This window comes from Chelon labrosus (genome assembly GCF_963514085.1).
Source record: "Chelon labrosus genome assembly, chromosome: 21".
NCBI classification, from domain to species: domain Eukaryota; kingdom Metazoa; phylum Chordata; class Actinopteri; order Mugiliformes; family Mugilidae; genus Chelon; species Chelon labrosus.
The window spans coordinates 19,955,776-19,978,230 of record NC_140354.1 but is presented as its reverse complement, the minus strand read 5'-3'; the positions used below and the strand labels follow the sequence as shown (position 1 = coordinate 19,978,230).

General features: G+C 42.5%; 3 protein-coding genes across 3 annotated transcripts; 2 read left to right on the top strand and 1 right to left on the bottom strand.

Moving 5' to 3' along the window:
• The first annotated feature begins 32 nt into the window (after positions 1-32).
• On the top strand, positions 33-3,957 carry polr3h (polymerase (RNA) III (DNA directed) polypeptide H). Its single transcript, XM_084571096.1, has 6 exons — positions 33-342; positions 501-597; positions 1,673-1,759; positions 2,070-2,133; positions 2,261-2,495; positions 3,333-3,957. Exons 1-6 carry the CDS (start codon positions 232-234, stop codon positions 3,381-3,383), a joined length of 645 nt encoding a protein of 214 aa, XP_084427222.1. The 5' UTR covers positions 33-231; the 3' UTR covers positions 3,384-3,957.
• A 3,660-nt stretch (positions 3,958-7,617) lies between these two features.
• Positions 7,618-9,756, top strand: csdc2b (cold shock domain containing C2, RNA binding b; the record flags this gene model as incomplete). The annotated part of the gene is made up of 3 exons (XM_084570120.1): positions 7,618-7,802; positions 9,039-9,161; positions 9,594-9,756. 3 exons carry the CDS (start codon positions 7,618-7,620, stop codon positions 9,754-9,756), a joined length of 471 nt encoding a protein of 156 aa, XP_084426246.1.
• A 2,805-nt stretch (positions 9,757-12,561) lies between these two features.
• Positions 12,562-21,640, bottom strand: pmm1 (phosphomannomutase 1). Its single transcript, XM_084570935.1, has 8 exons — positions 21,232-21,640; positions 19,776-19,893; positions 19,007-19,083; positions 18,217-18,308; positions 17,967-18,066; positions 16,963-17,038; positions 14,492-14,607; positions 12,562-14,153 (listed from the first exon to the last, which is right to left on the bottom strand). Exons 1-8 carry the CDS (start codon positions 21,313-21,315, stop codon positions 14,031-14,033), a joined length of 786 nt encoding a protein of 261 aa, XP_084427061.1. The 5' UTR covers positions 21,316-21,640; the 3' UTR covers positions 12,562-14,030.
• Between the last annotated feature and the right edge of the window lie 815 nt (positions 21,641-22,455).

Below are 22,455 nucleotides of genomic sequence, written 5' to 3'. Positions count from 1 at the left end.
CCCCTCCTCTGTGACTGGGGATAGTTTGTGTTGTGTTTTAGGTCAATTTTGACCAACTGTTGGTGACTTTTAATCCCCGCTGAGGCTATTTTCAGAAAAATAAGAGACGCGAAGTGATTTACGGTTAAGTTAGCCGCTCGTCGTGTTGTCATAGGGACAGATCTCGCCGACGTGCAGGATGTCCGTGCATGTTTGTTTGTGAATGAATGAGTGGATGAGGAAGCGTGCACCATGTTCGTGCTGGTAGAGATGGTCGACACTGTCCGGATACCACCGTGGAACTTCCAGCGGCAGCTCAACGAGGCCATAGCCGAGGAGCTCAACAAGAAGCTGGCCAACAAGGTGACGCTCGAGCCGCTGCTGGTCCGGCTCTCGTAGCACGAAACATCAATAAAAAATACACTTCCAGATTTGAGTTAGATATATTATGGAATAAAAAATAAATAAAAAGCAGCAAAGTCAAAGTTTTATTGGGTGCTAACCTGCTCTCCTCCCCTCAGGTGGTCTACAACGTGGGTCTCTGTATTTGTTTATATGACATCACTAAACTAGAAGACTCCTATATATTCCCAGGAGATGGAGCCTCACACACCAAAGGTATGTTTTTGTATAGTTGCACGAATGATCCAAACAGATATGTAGATAAGACCAAGTGCCCAGCTGAACAATCCACTGTAGATAAAGATGGACAAACCTCCAGTGACGCCTCCAGTAGATTTCCTGAAGAGCAGTTTTGAAGTTTTTGAAGCTCAGTGTGGGAGGGACTGGTCGTCGCCATCATTGCATGGCAGGACTCCACTAAACTCTCGACTAATTTAACACCTGTAGCAACTTTTTTTGTGCAAACATATTTATTTCTGTACATTCATTCATTTATTCATTTTCTGTAACCGCTTGTCCTCTGGAGGGTTGTGGGGGGGCTGGAGCCTATCCCAGCTGTCACTGGGCAAGAGGCGGGGGTACACCCTGGCTGGACAGATCTCCAGTCTATCTTAGGGCTAACACAGAGAGACAGACAACCATTCACACTCACACCTACGGCCAATTTAGAATCACCAATCCCTCCAGGAAGCTGAAGTACCTGGAGAGAACCCACGCAGACACAGGGAGAACATGCAGACTACACACAGAAAGGAACCAGTCGGCCCGCGCTTCATATTTTAATATGGAAATCTATGAGGATTGACTGACATCAAGGAATTGCAGCTATGTTGGTTCTCTTGTTTCATTTTCACCTGCATATCCATGGCCTTCACTTTGAAAAGGGGGCGTGGCCAACAGCAGATCAGTTGCATTTAAAGCCACAGACAACGAAACAGCCCGTTTAGGAAGGCACTCAAAACAAAATGCGTTCATGCTTATAAGAATTAAAGATCTGTGTGGTATACTGAGCTGAAAATTACAAGAAACATTCTGGGGACATAGGAGACTTGTATAATCTTGTTAAAAAGATTTATAATAGGGGACCTTTAATGTTGTTTATGCAGGCAAGTCGTAGATTTATCATTGTAATATCTCTTTATCCATTAATAGCTTACTCGAAGACCTGCAGAGTGATATTTCTTCTTCACCCTCAGTATTTTAAAAGATAAACTTTAAAAGGCAGCGTTTCTGTTGATCGTCACGTTTTACCCAGAGAGCTGATCCCGTCTTCCTTTGGTTTTTGCGGCAGTTCATTTCAGGTACGTCGTTTTTCACCCTTTCCTCGATGAGATCCTCGTCGGCAAGATCAAGTACTGCAGCCAGGAGGGAGTCCACGGTAACTTCCTGTAACTTAAACCTTCAGCATGCTTTGTTCTCAACACCAGTTAAATGTTCACTTGAGGAAATAACCAGACTTTCATTGTCCCAGAGCAGATAATATATTTGATTTATAGTAAACAGACAGTAGCAGCATAACATGATTTTTGGAGAAGCTACACTTCTGCTTAAAAATGACTTAAATTACACAACAGATTGTTTCAGTTCTATGTAGAAACTAGAAAACTGACGACCCAAAGGCTTAAATATGTCGTTACATCTGACAGTATAGAAGGATCTTTGTTAACTGTGATCTTTCTGCTTCACAGTGACGATGGGCTTCTTTGACGACATCCTCATTCCTCCAGAGTCTCTCCAACAGCCTGCAAAATTGTATCCTGACCCAAAATGTCCAATAAACTGCTATGATTTATTTTTTTCATCTCAAGAGTTTCAGCTTTATGACATTTTGCTTGATCAACTATTCCTAGTGTAAGTCTTTCCTTAGCTGCAGCTCCAGCGATGAAGCAGAGCAAGTCTGGCTTTGGGAGTACGAGACGGACGAGGGCGCCCACGACCTCTACATGGACCAAGGGGAGGAGATCCGTTTCCGGGTGACGGATGAAGTCTTTGTGGATACCTCGCCGACGGGGCCGGCCACCGCGACGTCCGATACGCCGGCGCAACCGGGACAGTCGACGGCACCGGCAGCAGAGGACGCTGGGGAGAAGAAGGAAGCTCCCTACACCCTTGTTGTAAGAAGACATCATAGTTTTATATCACAAAGAAACTGCTTTAGCCTGAGGTGATTTAGATTTGAACTGATCTTGAAGTTGCCTTCAGGGACCTCATGTACAAAAACTTGTGTGGATTTCCTACTGAAACGTGGCACACGCCCAGATCCAGAACCACATTTCCTTTGTTCATCCTAATCAACGTGGAACTGAGCACACATGTTGTACCCGTCCCCTCCCTGTCCATGCCCCTTTTAAATATGCAAATCTTATGAAAACATAAGAATGAGTAAGACAGGAAAAAAGAGGGGGCTGGAGCCTATCCCAGCTGTCCACAGGGCGATAGGCGGGGTACACCCTGGACGGGTCTCCAGTCTATCACAGGGCTAACACAGAGAGACAGACAACCATTCACACTCGCACCTACGGCCAATTTAGAATCGCCAATGAACCTAACCAGCATGTCTTTGGACGGTGGGAGGAAGCTGGAGAACCTGGAGAGAACCCACGCAGACACAGGGAGAACATGCAAACTCCACACAGAAAGGAGAACACCAACCATATGAGTTGTTTGTTGATTGCTTGAGATCAAAAAGCCGTTGATTTTTACAAAGCGTCCAAATTACTGGGTCTTAGTTTAAAGAATTCAAACTAGTTTGATGGTCAGGTTCAAGCTTCTTCAGTCGTTTTCCTGCCCGGCAGCGTGAATCACTATAACTGAGGAAGAACGCAAACATTGTGATACATTATTGGCTGCTGTACAAGACTTTATATCCACTTCCAAACTATTTTATTTATGCTTTTGCATGTGACTCTGCATCGTCACGTCCATCCTGACCTTTTGCATTTTTGTTACAGGGTACAATCTGTGAGCCAGGCCTGGGGCTTCTGTCATGGTGGAACAATTAGCTCTGCAGAGGAGGAAGACGGTGTTTGAAAGGTGTGACCGGATTCACCAACGTGGCTGGACTGAGACATGAGGCACGGTCAGCAGAAGACATAGCACCCTGTAGTTTTGTCACAGAAGTCAAGACTCAAAGGTCGAGCTCATGCTGTCAACCTACAAAGTGTCTGATATGAAATCAGTCACGCTGAGTACTGCCCTCAACATGCCAGCTTCATGTTTATACGAACAGTTTACTACTAAATGTATTTAATTAAAGACATTTCCGTTCCATATCAACGGAAGGTTCAGCGTAAGTTTAAGACAAAAGAAATAAATCTTGTGCTTGATACACGGTGATTTGAGGAAGTATTTTGTTATCAATAGAAATAAAACCCAGATTCCTCTCTTTAACGGCCTTGTATTTTTCTGTTTGGCATCACAGTTAAAAGGTGTATCATCAGAGTGAGTGAGTGAGTGTGATCTGGGTATCAGAAAAGGATTAGCGGCCGACCTTTAAATCCTACAGTTTCAGGGCCAGTGAAGGACAAAGCGCTGCTGCATGTTTAAACCACATCTGCATCTCTTAATGTCGGTCACTGTTAGTCTGCAGCTCACGCGGAGATATAGATATAGATATAGATATAGATATACGGTTGTGTTTGTTTTGCTTTCAGAAATGCAGTGCGCCGTGTTTCATGTGACGACTGCATGGCCAGTTGATGTTTGTCTCGGCTGTGAATCTAGGCCACAGTGCAGGGTTTTTATCAGTAAAAATAGACCGGCTGCATGTGACCTGCACTGGATCTGGAGACTTGCAGAAATATTGCCTTAAGAAAGTTTGGCTTGAGAACACGGAGGACGTATTCATCGTTTAAATACCGGCTAGGATATCTGCTCCTCGTCTTAGCCGTCGTAAAGGTTTCGATCACTGGGGCACCATCGGGAAACTGGCAGAATGCTGAGGCCTAGGATGAAGAGGAAGTAGTGGTGACGATGTTGCCTGTGTGTCGACCAAAAAGTTGTACTTGAAATCACCACAAACGACACCCATCGACCAGCTGGTAGATAACATTCTGCACCTGAGAGGAAATAACTCTTCATACCAGCAGGCGGCGGTGGTTGGTATTTGTCACAAGAGCTATGACTGATTATGCAAACTAGTATGTCTGGTCTCTCCTGAACCAGTTGGTCAAGAGTTTGCTCAAGAGTTCAATCAGAGTGATCTCTCACTTTAACATACTCTGTCACCACTTCAGCAGTTGGAAAGTCCTACAACCAATCAGATCAACAAATTTAAGCAATGAGGGCATTCTCGATGAATGCTTTTTCTGTCCTTCACCACATTAAGCCCTGCCCATACGATTTGATTGGCCCGGCACATCGTTGCTGGAGCAGAATCAGTTCCCAATAGGGAGACTCCAGACCAACCTTCCACCAAAAAACAAATTGTAGGGGACGAAGTTGGTCTGGCATCTAGGATATGGACTCCCTACAGTATCATCATCAGTAATCCACAACAATAATCCTTTTGTATTTACCCTAAAACTGTTTTTTTTGCTAGTTTGGCCCATAGACTGTAAAAAAAGTGGACGCCATGACAGCTTCTCAAATGTGAAGCCCCGCCCCCTCCATGTTAGTGGATAGGACTTGGGCCAAATGAAAAAAAACTAAAAACTAAAGTACAGGTTAAAGTTCCATAGATGGTTTCTGTAATTTTGTAATTTTAGGCAGTTATGTGTTTTGTTTTTAGTTGGTTGTCGATTTTTTTTTTCTAATAGTAAGATAGCACATGGACATTGTTGTCTTAAGGTCCCCCAAAACCAAACCACTGACGGAATCCAAGAGTCTAGGGTCGCCACTGGATTAAATAAACAATAAATTCATGATGAACCGGTAAAATCACACCGGAGAAAAGCTGGCATAATGAATTCCCTAGCCGCTTATCTCTAACCCTAACCATAGTGTAATCTTTACCCAAGTCTTAACAGGTTTTAACCCCCAAAACGTTGCGCGACTCAGAAATGTTGCTCCTCAAGGGCAACACGGGCCCTCAATGTTAGTATTCCATGAAAAATTGGCCCCCACAGCTCAATAAACCAACCCTCCCTCCACACTGATAGAGTCACATCACGCCATCGGAATCTCCGCCAGCTGCGCAGACTCAGCAGCTTCCTCCTCTCACCGTCACATCAGGGTTTTCCGTCGCTCTGCGCGGATTTAGTCGACTTATTTATTTCATTACTCGTTATATAATTCACTTCAACCACACTCTGGCACACGCTGATCCGTCCTCCACCTGACACCGCACCCGATGCAGTAAGTAACATTTATGTCACATATGTAGATAGGTATGTAGCTATATATAGATTAAATGGATGTATGCATGTGTGTGTACAGCTGCATTGGGGGAGTGTGTCAGGGCTGCTTTGTTTTTTGTATTCCTGTCACGTCTCAGTGAAATAATAATAAAAGAAAAACGCGAAAATGACAAGAAGAGAGGTTTTTAATCAAAGGTAGCATGGAGGATTGATCGACGACCAAAAACCAGCTGCTGGTGTTTATGAACCGTCCTCTCACTGTGCATTTAGTCAATACTGTGTCAGAGCAATAATTGTATTAATCTAATCAGTTTAGTTCAGATCAAATCAAATAATGAACATAAGTAAATTATGGTTTTGTGCGGGACATATAATCTTGGACACGTAATTCATGACACGTTAAGTCATGTTTTGTCACAACGGGACAGGGGAAGAGAACAGATGTTCAATAAAAAATAAAAAAAATAAAAAACTAACCGTCCTCTTCTCACAGCGCGGGAATTTCTCATTAACCACAAACATTTGTCACATTTTTTTGTATCTTTTATCATTTTTGGACTTTTTTTCTTTTTTTTTTGGACGCGTCACATTCCAAGTCCGACAGCTGCAGTCATCAACGCTGGCGTTCTGGAACGTGACGCGGGCGACGAGTTCTGCAGCTGCTCCGACGTCACGCCTCGTGCCTGCGTAATAATGTCATACACACCCACATATAGACGCTGTGTACGTGTGACGTATATGTGGGGTGCTTGTCTTATGTGTCCTGTTGACGTTTTATTGGGGAAAAAATAAAAAAAGCAGCAGCTCCATTGACTTCCAATAAAATCTCACATTGAACACAAGCTCCTGCTTCTTACCTTCAAGGCCCCTCACAACCAGGCTCCATCATATCTATATGAACTTCTAGAGCATCCAGTTGCTCAGCTCCACGACTTTAGATCATTCAAAATATAGACTCTCTGACACATTTCAAATCCAGACTCAAAACTCATCTTTTTTAAAAAAACAGCTTACTCCATCTAACCCACTCATTGTTATGTGCTTTAATCTGCTTTTATGCTATTTGCATATTATGTTTTAGTGTTATGATGTTATATGTAGGGTGACCTTGAGTGTTTGAAAGGTGCACACAAATAAAATGTATTATTATTATTATAAGAGCTGATTGGTTGGAGCTAAAAGGCCAAGGTCGCGTGACCAAATATTTACATGAGAATACACCTAGCAGCCATAGCATTAGAACCAGTGACGGGTGTTCTGCTCAGAAATCTGGTCCTAGTTTTCAAGTATGTTACTTAGACATGTACCCCCGCTTGGCCCAGACCAGGCACCACAGGACACCCGCAGAAGACCCATGTTGCACCTGAACTTTGTGGGACACCTACACAATATTAGGAAGGTGGTCATAATGTTGCGGTGGGGAAATTTCACTGTTCCAGCAGCAACGTACAGGCCCTGTCTATACCATAAACAATCTATAAATATATATATGTCATATACCTTCATGAAGAGAAGATTTATCGCAGAGCTGTTTATATTAGAAGGTTTTCACTGGTGTACCTAATGAAGTGGCGAACTACAGTACAAGGGCATGGATTGGTTGTGTCACTGCAACAGTTGTGATGGAATATCTTTATCTTGTGATGTACGAGGCAGTGGGTTCAGACTTGTCGTTGCCTCAAGGCCTTTTCTCTACCATCAGGTCTGAGTATGACAGCTCTTTGACGCCTCTTTATTCTGTCTCTGTGTTTTCTCCACTCACAGAGAACCTTGACAGACTTGAGGCGACAGCGGTGACCTGGATAAGCCTCCCGTCACTCACCGAGTCCTCTCCTCTCAGACGGACCAGAAGACAGTGACAAGTCGAGTCTGAGGAGACCTCTCACATCCACATCATCCTCCCCCAGACCTCCTCCTCCTTGTCTTCGTCACAGCTGACATGGCGGACCCCAGCCTCACATCGCCCTCAGGGACCCCGCTTCGCTCCCACAACGCCCCTTCCTTCACCCTCTCTTTCCCTTTCTTGAGGGAGGGGAGCCGGGTGTGGGAGGAGGGGAGGGAGCCGCCGCTGCCTCGGGATCTTCCCAGCCCGCTGCCGACCAAACGCACCCGCACCTACTCAGCGTAAGTCTTTAACAAACACAAATATGTCCCAGTGGAGCCTGACGTATGAAATAATAGTCAGAAAATTATATTTTTCAATTTACTGACCACATTTTTTAAAATTATTATTATTTTAATTTGTTTTTGGAACATTTCAAATAAGTCTTTTGGTCTGGTTGCATCATTTTTCTGACCTTTTTATTTTGCTTTTTGAAAGGAAAAAAAAAGTGCGTGTAATTCCACTAATATGGAATAAATTAATGCATATTTTAGATGACATTTTAATCTATTAAATCTGTTATCATAAACATATATCTGCTTTATGCACAGCCTCTTAACACAATCTTACTATAACACAATGCATGTAGTAATATGGGTTGATTCAATAAGTAAATATCAGTTACAACATAAATAATATTCTTAACTTACTAAATTACTGAAGTTTTTCTTGCAAAAAAAAAAAAAAACCCTGAAGGTCTGTAAAGGAGGCCATTTTGAAAATGGCTGCCAGAAGTCTCATATTAGCGGCAGAACCTGGATAAAACCACCAGATGAAGCCTCAGATGTTGTGACATGATGAAACCTCTCTACATTTTCCCGTCATTTCCGTTTTATTTGTTTCAGCTGCACCGACGTAGCAGAGAGTTGAGTCGTTTTATCGTCAATTACATCTGATTTAAATGTCTTCCTGTTTCTGTAGGACTGTTGAAATGCATTTAGTGTTGTTTTTAGAGGATTGTGTATGAAATAAATCTGAAGTTGTGGTTAATGGTTGATTTAAGTAGGGGTCCAGCTTGTGTCAAGTAGTAGACACTACATGGAATTAAGTTAAACAAGCTCAATATGTTAATTAATTTTAGTTAGTACATTTTTTACTTGTACTATATATTCAAGGAGTTGTAATTAAGTCATACTTAAACTAAACAACTTCACTCAGTTTCTTTAAATTAATGAGTTTGCATATTTTCTTTAAGTAAATTCAACGTATTAGATTTTACAGTGTACACACCCCTCAGTGCAGGATGAGTCATCAACTTTTTTTAGATCGTTTTCCAGGAAATGGCAGTTCGCTTTAAATTAAGAATAACTACAAAAATACAATATTTTTGTTTTTGTTTAATGTTTACTATTGTCTGTTGTTCAGTTTGGGGGTCGTCGCATATTTTCCCGTAATTTCCAGTTTGTTTGACGTAGCGGAGAGTTCAGTCGTTTTGTCGTTAATTACAACGTATTTAAACGACTTCCTGTTTTCTGCAGGACGGTCCGCGCTCACTCAGGTCCAGTTTTTAAGGGCGTATGTAAGAACTTCTCCAGGTCGCAAGGTCACGGCTTCATCCGACCATCCCACGGCGGCGAGGACATCTTCGTTCACATCTCAGAGTGAGTGGCGACAGTGAAACACACAAGTATGCAGCATTAGCTAAAAAATTACAAATAGAAACGCACACTCGACTGATAGGACTGTAAGAACTCAGCAGACAACGTTGTGTAATGTGTGTGTGGTTATTTTTTCCTCACAGAAAAAATAAAAAATAGCTTTCCTGTTTCTCATGGGAGTCCTGCAGTAAATGGACACAGAGTGCAGAAGCTTGCTTTTTATTTAGGACACGCAATAAATCAAATGTAACTTCTGCCTCAGCAAAAGTAAAATCTGTGAAGCTGATTATACTGGATGATACAACTCTTTCTGCATTTGCCTCTACAGTAATGATGTGGGGCCATATTCTGTGAAGTACTCCTTTAAAATTACTATTTTGCCAGCAACACTGGCTTTGCATTCTTACTCATATGTTTTTTGTTTTTCTGTTTCAGCATCGAGGGGGAGTACGTCCCGGTGGAGGGCGACGAGGTCACGTACAAAGTGAGCCGGGTCCCGCCCAAGAACCTGAAGGTGCAGGCGGTGGAGGTGAAGATCGTACATCTCAACCCGGGGACGAAACACGAGACCTGGTCCGGGCAGATCATCAGCTCCTAGGGGCCGGGTGGGCTGCACCGGGAGGGGCGTGGAGGCTGGGCGGTTGTTAGTGGTGCTCTGAGACTCATGACTTTACTTTTCTAGAACAATGTTTCACCTACACAGCGAAGATCAATAATTACATCGTCGTTAGGGGTTGGACAAGTTCAGATTTTTTTTTAAAGTTGACTGTTATGTGATGAAAGTTGACTAGTTGCTGGTGGCGACGCTAATAAAAACACAGTAGAAAGTAATGAACTATATTCTTGACCTGAATACAACAGACAGCTCATGTGCTACATACTGTGAGCTGCAGATATGTATAGTCTGTATAAAAACATGCAGCAACTCAGCATCATCGGTAGCATTTAATAGTACGCCACACTCCTACTGAAGCTAAAGGTCTAATAACTTCATCAAATAGTTGATGTGTAGCCTCCTTCTCTCTGTTACCACAGGACGCTTGGTGAAGTTGTTAACTGACTGCTGTCCAGAGGATTTGGACCGTTCCTGTGCTAGCGTTAGCGTTAGCCTTCTCAGATGCATTGCAGTAGTACTTTAGTTGTATTTCAGGAATGACATGTCACGGTAGTATGGGCTTCATCTTTAGTGAAGTATTTCCACACATACCTCACCTGTCTTCTAGGAGGCGTCCATGTTGTTATTGTCACGTGATCGGCGACTAGTCGACATGATGCTAAAAGCAGTGAAGTCGACAAACTGACTAGTCTTTATACATCCCCTACTCGTCGTCGGTGTGTGCCTCTGCACCGATTAATTCGCTGTGCATGTGAAACAGACTGTTGTTCGGACAAAGTCGCATTTATTTTTTATTTATGAGACAGATTTTTGGACTATGAAGTCACCAGAGAGCGATTCAAACGGATGAGCGCATGTGTCAGGAAGGAAAGTGATGTTCGACAAAAGGCTGGATTCAGTTTTACTTCCCCGTCTCAGCAGCTGTTATTCAGTTGTTTACTTCTCCAAAGTTTCCAGGATCACATGTTGAGTGCAAGTGTGGGTCAGATGGCTTATTGCAACCAAGATTTTTGTTTATTTTCTATTTTTTTGTGATGCTCAGACTTTGGAAAGATGAGGACAAACTCTGATTTAAGCAGATTATGGTTGGATGAGAAAGCAGTTAAGAGAAAGGGAAATGTCATGTTGAGAAGAGCGGTGAAACATTTTATTTTTTGGTTTATATTTGCAGCAAACAGGGCGTCTCACGGCCTCGGCCTGGTTTCAGAGTTTAGCAACACAACCTCAAACATACGGGAAGTCTTATTTTAAGACAGAGTGAAACAGCAGAAACAGTAGATCAGATCAAACCAAACTTAAAAACCTGCAAGCAAGTATATTCTCATATCTTCTGTTGTGTTGTCTAGTTTGTGGCTATTTATTTTAATTATTTATTTAATCATATCTATATATATGTGTGTGTGTGTGTGTGAGAGAGTGTGTGTCCTCAGATTTCAGGCTCCATATTTTTGGATAACACAGTCGAAAACTTGCACTTAAGAAAACTGCCTCCAGACATCGTCACCAGTTTTAGTCGATTCCTTGTTCAAAAATGTATAAAAACGTCTTTTTTTTCTATTATCAGAGAAAACATATATCTATGTGTTTGTGTAGTCAGGTTGACGCGGAGCTACGCGACTACATAGTCTGTGCCAACAGAGCTCATTGTTGTTTGTGGGTGTTAAACGTTTTTTTTATTATGTGCTCCATCTTGTCAAACTTGTTTTGTTTAAATTTGTCAAACTGCACTTTTTCTTTGACTTCCTGCGGACGAGCCACTGTGGTGGTGATCCCCATGATTTCTTCTACTGAGCCTTGAGTGAACATTAAAGCATTTTATGAGCCACAAGTTTAATGGAAGGTGTGTTTCTTTTTTTATGTACCTGCACATTAACGTAGACTGAATAGTTTTCCTGACACATCTGGATTAATCTGCTGCAGATGAAGGAGTCTGAGGACAAAAGTTTTTGGGTCAAGCTTAAATCTCCTCCATTTGTTCTCAATCTGTCTGACTGTGGATTATTTGTGGGTTCTAAACTTATTAATTACTGCACGACACATCCCGTGGTCGTGGAAAAGATGTTATTCTGTTTCAGAAGGGTCAAATCATTGGCATGCATCAAGCAGAGAAAACATCTAAGGAGATTGAAGAAACTACTAAAACTGAGTTAAGAACTGTCCAATGCATTATTAAAAACTGGAAGGATAGTGGGGAAACATCGTCTTTGAGGAAGAAAGGAACTCAAGGGATTGGGACTGAACAGCTGTGTAGCCTTAAGAAAACCACTAATCAGTGAGGCTAACCGGACAAAAAGGCTTCAATTTGCTAGGGAGCATAAAGATTGGACTCTGGAGCAATGGAAGAAGGTCATGTGGTCTGATGAGTCCAGATTTACCCTGTTCCAGAGAGATGGGGGCATCAGGGTAAGAAGAGAGGCAGATGAAGTGATGCACCCATCATGCCTAGTGCCTACTGTACAAGCCTGTGGGGGCAGTGCTATGATCTGGGGTTGCTGCAGTTGCTCAGGTCTAGGTTCAGCAACATTATGTGCCCAAAGAATGAGGTCAGCTGACTACCTGAATATACTGAATGACCAGGTTATTCCATCAATGGATCATATTCCAAGATGACAATGACAGAATTCATGGGGCTCAGATTGTGAAAGAGTGGTTCAGGGAGCATGAGACATCATTTTCACACATGGATTGGCCACCACAGAGTCCAGACCTTAACCCCATTGAGGATCTTTGGGATGTGCAGAAGCTTAAAATATTGGCCATTTTGGTGGTGACTTTTTCTTTGGCCAGGCAGTGTATATTGTTTAATGTGTTTGATTGGTTTTATTTGTCTACTTTCATGATGTTTTGAGTCATTTTTATGCAGAAACGTAGAGAAAAACTCTGACACGCAAACATTTTACTGTCATTTTAGAGTAATTTATTGAAACTAAAGGAGCTGTTAAATGTTAAAACACTAGTATAATTGTTGTACATCATAAAAAATAAAAATAACAAAGAGACAAAAAAATGACAAGACAGGAGCAGTTTTAAAGATTTATTTAAACAAGTGATTAAAACAAACACGTGGCAAGAAACAAAAGAGGCGGTAAGATGGCTCCATCCTATGAAACATGACTTTTAAAGTGACAATGTGACAGGTTTAAATAGTGAGGCCTGAACAGGGAGAGTCTGCCGCCATCTAGTGGCTGGATGAGGAACAGCAGGTCAGAGGCTGAACTGCACTTTAAAGCTCAGTTTGATCCAAAGAACAAGCAACAGAGGTTGGTGGCGAAATGATTAAGAAAAAAACATTTATGACAATGATTTTTTTTTTTTTCGAATGGAACCATCGACAAGTGGCGATATGTAATTTTTAAGTGTGCATGTAAGTCGACAGGCTGAAGGAGTGTTCTACAGTCAAAAGCAAATTTGACCAAAAAAATCGTCACATTTACAACAATCTTCTTCTGATCCGTGACCGACTTGATGGCAATTTTCACATTTTTAAAAATTCATTTGAAAACCCTTTTTTAAAATAAAACAATGCTGCTACATTGAGCTCAAGCCATAAGGATCAAGACATATATTCAAACAGCGTCAAATGTGTTAGGTAGAAAGTCGTCCCACCGACTCAAGAAAGTTTACAGAGTGACTTGGTCACGTTAGCTTAATTCGCTGGTTAAGATGAATTCACCGAGCCAGTATGGTCAAAATGTAAATCTGAAAAAATAAAATCAACTCATCCCTTCAATGCATTTAAAGAACCAGGAGACGCAACATTCACTCAGTCCAGTTCAGACATCACATGGAATGATTCCTGGATCCTGATCTCTGGAGGAAGAATCTCTTTTCATTTCCAAGATAGACTCTGAGCAGAATCACTTGTTTTAATATCATTCCCTCCCACCTTCCTCAGTGGAGTTAACATTACCTATTGGTAAAAATTTATTAGTGCAAAAACATATCTCTCTACTCTAGATAATCTGGAGTGTTTAACTCTCCACACTGCAGAATGTTTTATAATCTCTCTCTGTGTTTTGGTTCATTTCAGTTGCGACACAGTTCTGTCCCTTTTTAAAAAAAAATAAAAAATAAAAATAACTGTGAATCCAATCACTGCTTTCCATCTATTTAGAATAATATTATTAACGCAGAGGGATCAGTAGTGGAACCTTTCAGCAGTTCATAAATACCCGGGCTCATACGAACAGACGCTGACAGACTCGAGTCCACGGGGGCTTCTGGGATGACGGGACCGGGGGGGGCAGTTCAGGACGTCAGGACTTGAGAGGTGAAGCGTCAAAGAAAAGTTCCCGACAGAGTCTGGCCGTGTCCTCTGGAGAGTAGACCGTGAAGCCGATGGTCCGAGGGTCGTTGAAAATTTCATAGTCGTTTCCTCCCTAAAGAGAGAGTCGTAAAAGAATAACGTTAAATCGTGATGTGGTTTGCCTTTTTGTGTCTCTTATTTTAAAGAATAAACTAAATCACAGCTAGAGTGAATAGTTTGACATGGTTGACGTCCGATCAGATTGCTTTTTGCTGTTCAACCCAAGTAGCAATACCACCAGTAACCACTAGATGACAGCAGATACCCTCTGATTACATTTTCCTGACGAGTTTCCTGATAGTCGCTGACAGGTGTGATTGAATGTGGTGGTCTGTTTTGTTTTAATGCCACTTTTTTAAGCGGAAACCAGAGTAGTTGTTCATCGCCAGCAATCAACAAACATCAACTTACATCGGAGGTCTCGTTGCCAAAGAAGTAGATGGCGTCCAGGCCCTCGCTCTCCAGCAGCTCTAAACACAGCCTCTTGTCCCAGCCCTCTGGGAAAATGTCGAAGCTGATGAGGCCACCTGAGACGAGACGAAAACAAACACTGTTATCATCATTGTCATCATCGCTGCTGTGATTATAGAGGGCAGGACACGTAGGCTGTGTTTTTCTTAACCTCAAAGAATGACTTTGCGTTTCAAAAAGGAAAGTGGGGCATTGCATTCAGAAAAACAAAGCAGCGTTTGTTCTTGTTGTTCCGAGAAAAATGCTGTACCAGGAAAATAAGGATGGGTAATTAAAACACACCCATTTCAAGCTGCATTACTTATAATTGTGGTATGTGGAATGAAATTTTTTATTTTTTGCAGTCCAGCTCTGGCTCCCGCTGAAGCTTTCCCCCTCTTAAAGTGACAGAAGAAGCTCAAAATGACCGCAGCAACCTATGAACTGTAAAATCTCCAGCCCTTCCCCCAGTTACCACCTCACATTCTTTTCTTCTGTCCTGCCTCCCGGTTGGGGGGCTTTAAAGCCCAGAAATCCAAGGCGACAGCTGAGCAGCGTCCGGCCAATCGGAGGGCAGATTCCCTCACACACCCTCCACATGCCTCCACCACAAACAACACCAACCCTTGAAGGTAAACAGCTTCGGTCACATCTGTAACCAGCCCATCCCCCAGCCGGCTTCACCGGCCGCTGAGCAATGACAAAAGGAGCACGTGGGATGAATTAAAGGATTATCTGATCTGACCTCATCGTATGACCTTTTTTTTTCTCAAGCATTGCTCGACTCATGAGAAACAGAGAAAATAAAGACAGGAATCTGAGCTCTGTGCCTTTACCTGAGATCATCCAGGTACGTCAACACGGTGTGTCCCTTACATCAGGTCAGATAGAGTCCCGGGTTATATAACACCTACTGCAGACGCCCGCTAACAAGGGCGGCCATGCAGCAGGAAGGCAAACAAATAAATCAGCTGTGAACCCATCAACCTGGTTTCCTTATCGTGCACAGTATACTTGCTGCACTGGTGACTTGATACATGTTTCCTTGTACAATGAAAGGTAGGGTAGAGAGCATTGGTTTATATTTTTGTATAGACTGCCAAGATGTGCACTTTATTAAAAATAAGCCTCTGCCTCTTCCTACATGGCAGATTATATTCATCTTTGCCTTTTTCTCGTTTTTAAATTGTGTAAAATAAAAGGGACCACTCTTTTTTCCAAGGTTAACACATCTGCCCATCTTCCGCCTCCCTTGTTGTTTGTCCGGAGCGGCTAACGCCTCTTAGTGCACACGTAATCAAACGTCCCGTGCTGTTTTCCTGCAGCAGCGACTGTATAATGTTTAACTCAAGCGTCCGATGTCCTGCACACGTGCCGAGGCGTGAGGCCGAGGGGTCGGACGGATACAACAGACTCTGAGACATGTCGTTAAACCAGTTTGTCATTAAGCTTCACCTCTAGGAACATGTAAACAAACGCTCTGCACTGGTCGGACCACTTTTACTCTTGACGTTGGATCAAAGAGTCTGTGTTGAGTGCATGTCGTATTTAAAGCTACAGTTAAATAGACAATTAAAATGTACATGGTGTGCAGTCATTCTCTGTTTCAGTTAGCTTGAAGATTAAGGCTGAGACATAAAAGCCATGAAAATCTCAGTGACTCTAGTTTTTAAGCTGATTTTTAAGCCGAGCATCAGAAACAAAGCCCGTCTGTGAGATGACTCTGATTGGCTGTTCAGATTCAGACTGCAAATGGAAAAAAACAGCTGTAAGGATGGGTGACATGTCCTTATTTGAACCCACTGGGTGAAGTGAAAGCAAAAATCAGAGGATACGGGTGGTGTCATCTTGTGATTTTGACGTGTTGATGTCCCTTCCTTGTGAACTTTTGACATAGCCTAGCTGCTCTTTGCTGCTAAAGTGCACCGCAACAATTCTTCAGCTCATAGTTTAGAGTTTTTAATTCAGTCTCCTTTTTATAGCCTACATACAGTGCAGGATATGTTTTTTTGCAGAAATGCAGGAAATTCTGAGGGAAGCAAATACTTTTGAGCGGCACAAGGCGTATAAGAAAACACGTCAACGTGCAAGAACATGATGCAAACTATCCAAAATGACCAAAACCAACTGTAGGCATTTGTTCGATGTTTGTTTGACGTTTTAGTTTGGCTAGAGAGCGGCGTTTATGGCCTATTCTGCCCCCAGCCACCAGGGGGCGCTCCATACCATATTGTATCACCTTTAAGGAGCTGTCTTGTCGTTTATCTTATTCACGGTTTTCTGTTTCCCCTTTTTAATGTTGACTGCAGACTACTGCCACCTGCTAGTATGAAGAGTTATTTCCTCTCATAAAGGCGCAGAACATACGTGCTGGTTAGCGTTGGCTCGGCTGTGGTGCGGTTATGGGCTCTATTCAAATTTTTAATGATCACCTTTAGTGAAACGCAGTCCTTTTCCTGCAAACTCCTCTTTCAGGGCGGCCACAAACTTCTCCCTGATCTTCTCTCTCTGCAGAGCAAACAAGTGACAAACAAATTAGCTCGTTCACACCAACGCTGCACTAACAAGGTAGCATTCTCATTTACGACACTGACACTTCTCTATTCCAACGTCCATCCTCCATTATACAAGCACTTTTCTTTATGATCGCAGAAGAGGATTCAGGTGTACAGATGTCAGCAGGAAGCTAAAGGGTTAAACTCCTCTCTCTTCCAGATGGCCTGGCTCTGTGAGCCGTCAATGGAAAGTCTGTTAAACTGTCCTGAAAGCTCGATATTGTTTGGCCTTTCTCTGCTTTACTGAGCACAACACGTGAGACATGGGCCCCTGTCTATCTCTGCATTAACATCCATCCTGGAACATCCGATCCGATCACAGCCACCCGGCTTTAAGTTCCTGTGTTCACACCTGGCATTAAAATGTGTCTCCACATTCGTCCCCTAGCCAAAAACTTGAGATCTGATCTCAGTTTCTCTTTATGTAAATAAATACTGACATCAGTTTGTTCACACTATCAAAGGAATGAGGTCAGGTATGTCCCAGACCACATGTGGACTACGATCAGATCACTCAGCCAATCCTGGTTGTGTTTACACCCGGACTTTAAGGTTGGTCATTTGTGATCAGATCATTTAGGATGGATGTTACTGTCAGGTCTGAATGGGGCCTGAGACAGAGGTGATTAATTGTGACTGTGCACAGGATTGCTACATGAAAACAAGCTTGAACGTTACAAGGAGTCACTGTGACTCATGATCTGAGCCACAAAGAGTGACCACAAACTTGTTAATCTGCTTTTAGATCAAAAAACAAGATGTCACAGTAGCTGAAGGTTTGGTGGTTCGTCAAATGCTGCTTCTTAAATTCAGAGAACAACAAAATAAAACTCAAAACGATGGTTGGTTACAGATTAAGTCCTAACGGGAAAGACGTTCACCTTGTCAATTTCTGAAAACTCGATTCTCTCCTCCGGTGTGCAGCTCCGACCGATGGGGGAAATGTTTATCATTCCGCTCCTGAACTCAATGAACGTCCCCCTAGGGCGGAAAGCGATCCATGTTAACAACAACATATTGAAAAGGCTTTAAGCAGTTTTAGCTTTGTTCCCATGAACGGAGAGACCAGACATTCCTGTATTTCCTGGGATGTGTTTCCACCAGTAGTCGTTGTGTGGTTTTTGGCCTCACCTCTTTTTTGGCAGCTTGATCAGCCCCATGTAGCTGAGGCAGAAGTTGATGAGGTCCTGCAGCAGCTCCTCTCCGATCTGGTTCTGAATTGCCTGTCGATGTGAAAATGAATTTCGTTGGTAAATAAGACTGCCCCGATGTTTAAGATTATGTCAAAAACCTTTTGTCGTGTGTATCAGCGAGGGAAATGATAGGATCACATAGCAGAACTGTCCGGGAACATTACAACCACCTCATCCGAGAATGGACATGGGCCTTCTGAAGGTGTCCTGTGGTGTCTGGCAACACAATGTTGTTAGTGGGGGGAGGGGCCTCTGTGGATCATCCCACAGATACTTGATCAGTTTGGGATCTAGTGAATTTGGAGGCCAGGTCAACACCTTGTGCTGTTCTTTGTGTTTTTTTTAGTTGTTCCTAAACCGTCTTTGTGGTTGCATCCTGCTGGAGATGGTTACTGCCATCAAGGAGTGTCATTGCTATGGGTTGGGGGGATGTATGATCTGGTCTAGGTCCAAAAGTTTCCCAGCAGAGCACTGTATTGTCACAAGATGGTTTAAATGTTATTCACTTCTCCTGTCAGTGGTTACCTGACAGTCTGAAGGCACCTATGGTAATGAGCCCAGCTCTATGAACACCCAGTCCAAAGAGTAGCCTGGGTGTAAACGTAGAGTTAAACATCGTCTAGGCGTTGCACTACATACGTGACTAAATCTTAGTCTGGTCAGAAGTGGCTGCACGGTGACTAAAACAACCGTGATAATGACAAATGTTTCACTGAACGTCCACTCACATGTTTGGAGAGAAGCTTCCCGTCTTTGTACTGCACCGTCCCGTTCTCAGCAAACACGTAGTCAAACTTGTGAATCACTGCAAGAGAGAAAACAAACTAAATGAGGCTGCATGTGCTATATGGAAGTTTATTCTTCGTTAGCTCAGAGCAGATTTGCTTATGAGCAGATTTGTGTCTGTCTAGCAAAGTTTGTTGTTGGAGTTTTGACCTCTTCATGCAACTTCTTCTGATTCTAAATTTACAGCAGCTGCTAAAACACGGTGTACAGGAACAGAAGAGCAAAATGATCCGGTGTCTTTTCCTGGTAGCAGATTACAGTCGATGTAAGAGTTTAGAGATACGTTTAATCCCTCTGACTTCATTCGAAAGCTGTTTGTTCACTTTAAATTTAACAACAGCTTAATGGTAAGAACACAAGGAAGCTGATGATATTATAATTCCCTTATTAACTTGTTTATAAAAGCAGCACAGGATGCTTGTTATTCCTTTTACAGCGTGTCTTCAGGTCGTTGCATTATGCTGTAAAGTGAAGGAACTGATTCACCTTTACCCCACTTGGCGTGGGGATGAAGCCACACACTGCTCTCTTGGCACGTGCGCATTCCAGTTGTAGTGTGATATTTACACATTGACGTGTTATCGGCCGGTCATTGGTGTTGCAGAGGCAGCAGGTTTGAGAATGTTTAAACTAAAGTGAACTCAGCTGCTCTCTTAAAGAATCTTAAAGGATTTCTCTGAAGACTGAGACAAATCACAGAATCGTTCTCACCGTCGTCCCCGTCCCCGAGCTGCTCTGCGATCTTGGAGTAGTCCGACCCTCCCACGATGCCGATCTTCACTTTCCGCCGCAGATTCTGGAAGAACTCGTCCAGCCGCGGGTCGATTTTCTGCATATTACAGAAAAATGTAATGTCTGTTAAGGTTAAGAAACAAGAGCCACCAAACTGGACATGTAGAGTTTCTTGAAGACGTTTCATCCGAGTTTCCAGTTGTAAAAGACTGGTTGGGGAACATCTGTTTTAAAAACAAAGCTGAAACAAGGGCAACGTGACTTGTTGGGTTTCTTTCATCCAAGTGATCTTCAAGAAACCCAACAAGTTCAGCTGTCTTTGTTTCCGTTTTGTTTTAAGAATTGTGCTATGAACCGTACAACCAAACCAGAAGGTGTTTAACCCGGTTGGAGGCTGGTATCAGAGGGTCTTTTGCATGACACACAACAGCTTCACATAAATCTTGGACTTCAGATGATGGCCAATTTCTCTGTGTTTTTTTTAATTTTTTTTTTTAAGTCTAGCTCAATCCCCCCCACCACCTCCAAAAAAATCACAAACTCAACGTAGGAGAGCCAGCTCTTCAAGCCAGGATTCAGCTGTCCACCTACACCTGAAGGACCAGGGACGCTCCTCCTGAAGACAATAGCGTCCAGCCGGAGATGGTTTGAAAGAGGGGTAAAGGAAGACATCTACGTCAAACTGGGAAACCCCCCTCTCTGAATGGGGGAGGTGGACCTGGATTGAGTCCATCAAGACTCTCCAAGAGGTTTCGCCCTCCTTCACACCTTGAGACGGGAGGCTCTGCCCGATGATGGGTCCTTACGGTGATCAAAACTCAGACTACAGGTAGTTGTCTGAGTTTCTGATGGGCGGCACCCACAAATGTTCCTACTAAAACCCCAGCTCCCCTTTTAGAACTGAAGACTTGGATGAAACGTCTCTACAGATCCAGTTTCTCTTTGTTTCAGCTTTGTTTTTTAACACAACATCTGTGTAATTACACCATCCTTACACCACGCACACACAAACATGCATGTGTGGTTCTGTAGCTTTGGAGCAGATGTCCAGTTTTTCAGAACAAAAAGACAAATGTCTGCATACGTTATGTAACATGTGGGCGCTACCCTCCATGAACCCAAGCATTCAAACCCAAAGACACACACAGACATCATTATAAGATAACGGGACATTACGCATGCGTAACGCAATAGCACTTGGGTCCATTTTCACATAGAATCAGCTGTTACATTTCCTCAGCAGCTGTAACCAACACTAAGAGTGGACATGAGGTGGACATTCACACTCTCCCCCGTGCGCTCTCTGCATATTCTATCCACGCATTGAAAACCAGTCCAGTGCTGCGCGCAGAGGATGATGGGGGGGGGGGGCTGTTTAATCCAATCTTGTGATAATTGGTAATCGATAACAGTGATCGGGTGTGATCGGGCTCACCTCTCTCGGTGGTGTCAGCGTGCCGTCCACGTCAAACAAGCACAGGATGTTTCGTTCCGACGAGAAGCCGTTTCGTTTCTCCATTTCTTCTTCCCCTCCTTCAGGTGTTTTTTTATTTTTATTGATTGAAAAAAATCACATGAGAGGAAGAAAACTAAAAAAAATGCCCCCCCAGTATGCGGGAGTGTTGTAAATAATAATATTATAAATAATAATAACAGTATAATAGTCAAGTAAATTCCCCTGCTGCTGTTTTCTTGCAGCTCAGTGAAGACACGGCGTGCTCTACGTGCACTGGAGGATTTTGCAACGCTGGTACTCAACCGGCAGCCAATCACAGCAAGGGGGACGGGTCGTGACGTAGTCGGTGGGCGGAGTCTGAATCTTCTGACCTTTTACCTACAAGGGAGTTGATGTGATGAAGACAGAGCAGTAAACAGGATATCGACTGTGTTTATTAGATATGATTTATTAGTTGTCATAACCAGTGACAAGTAAACACGCTCAGACCTCAATATTATATAAAAAATAATAATTGGCTCCACAGGAAGTGTAGTGGTGCATATTTGTATACAGCATTAAGTCAGAAAAGTGCAAAATAATTAGAATATTAATAATTCTAGTAATTATGTTGGTTGTTTTGACAGGGCTGTTGTGAAAATAAAAAAAAATAATATAAAATATGTCAAAACAATATAAAATATGTCAAAATAAAATAAATAAATTAAATAATAAATGAATAAAATAAATGAAAATGTAAAATAAAATAAAATAAAAATAAAATAAAACATATTAAAAAAACTAAACTAAAAAAAAAAAAAGTAAATATAATTAGTAAATATAAGTTAGGATACCTTTTTGATTCCCAAATGTGTAACCTACGTTTCGTTGCCTGTAGGAATGCAATAAAATTCAGATTTTATATCGACGCAGGGATTGGTCAGCAGGTGTCAGCAAATCCACACTTATGTTATTATGCAGGTATGAATTGATCTCTTTCCGTCCAGCCGGCCTAAAGCTGATATATTCCCCCATACCAGCTCCTCAAGGTTTCTTCCAGTTAAAATTTGGGTTCTCTGCTTGGATAAGTTCCTGGCTCTCAAAAAGATTAAAACTTTTGTCACGTTTAATCTTTTTTATTTCTGATGTCGTAACTTTAGAAATAACCGGACGCTATATTCAGACAAATTTACTTTTCTTGCAGAAAGGAAAGAACCCATTAAA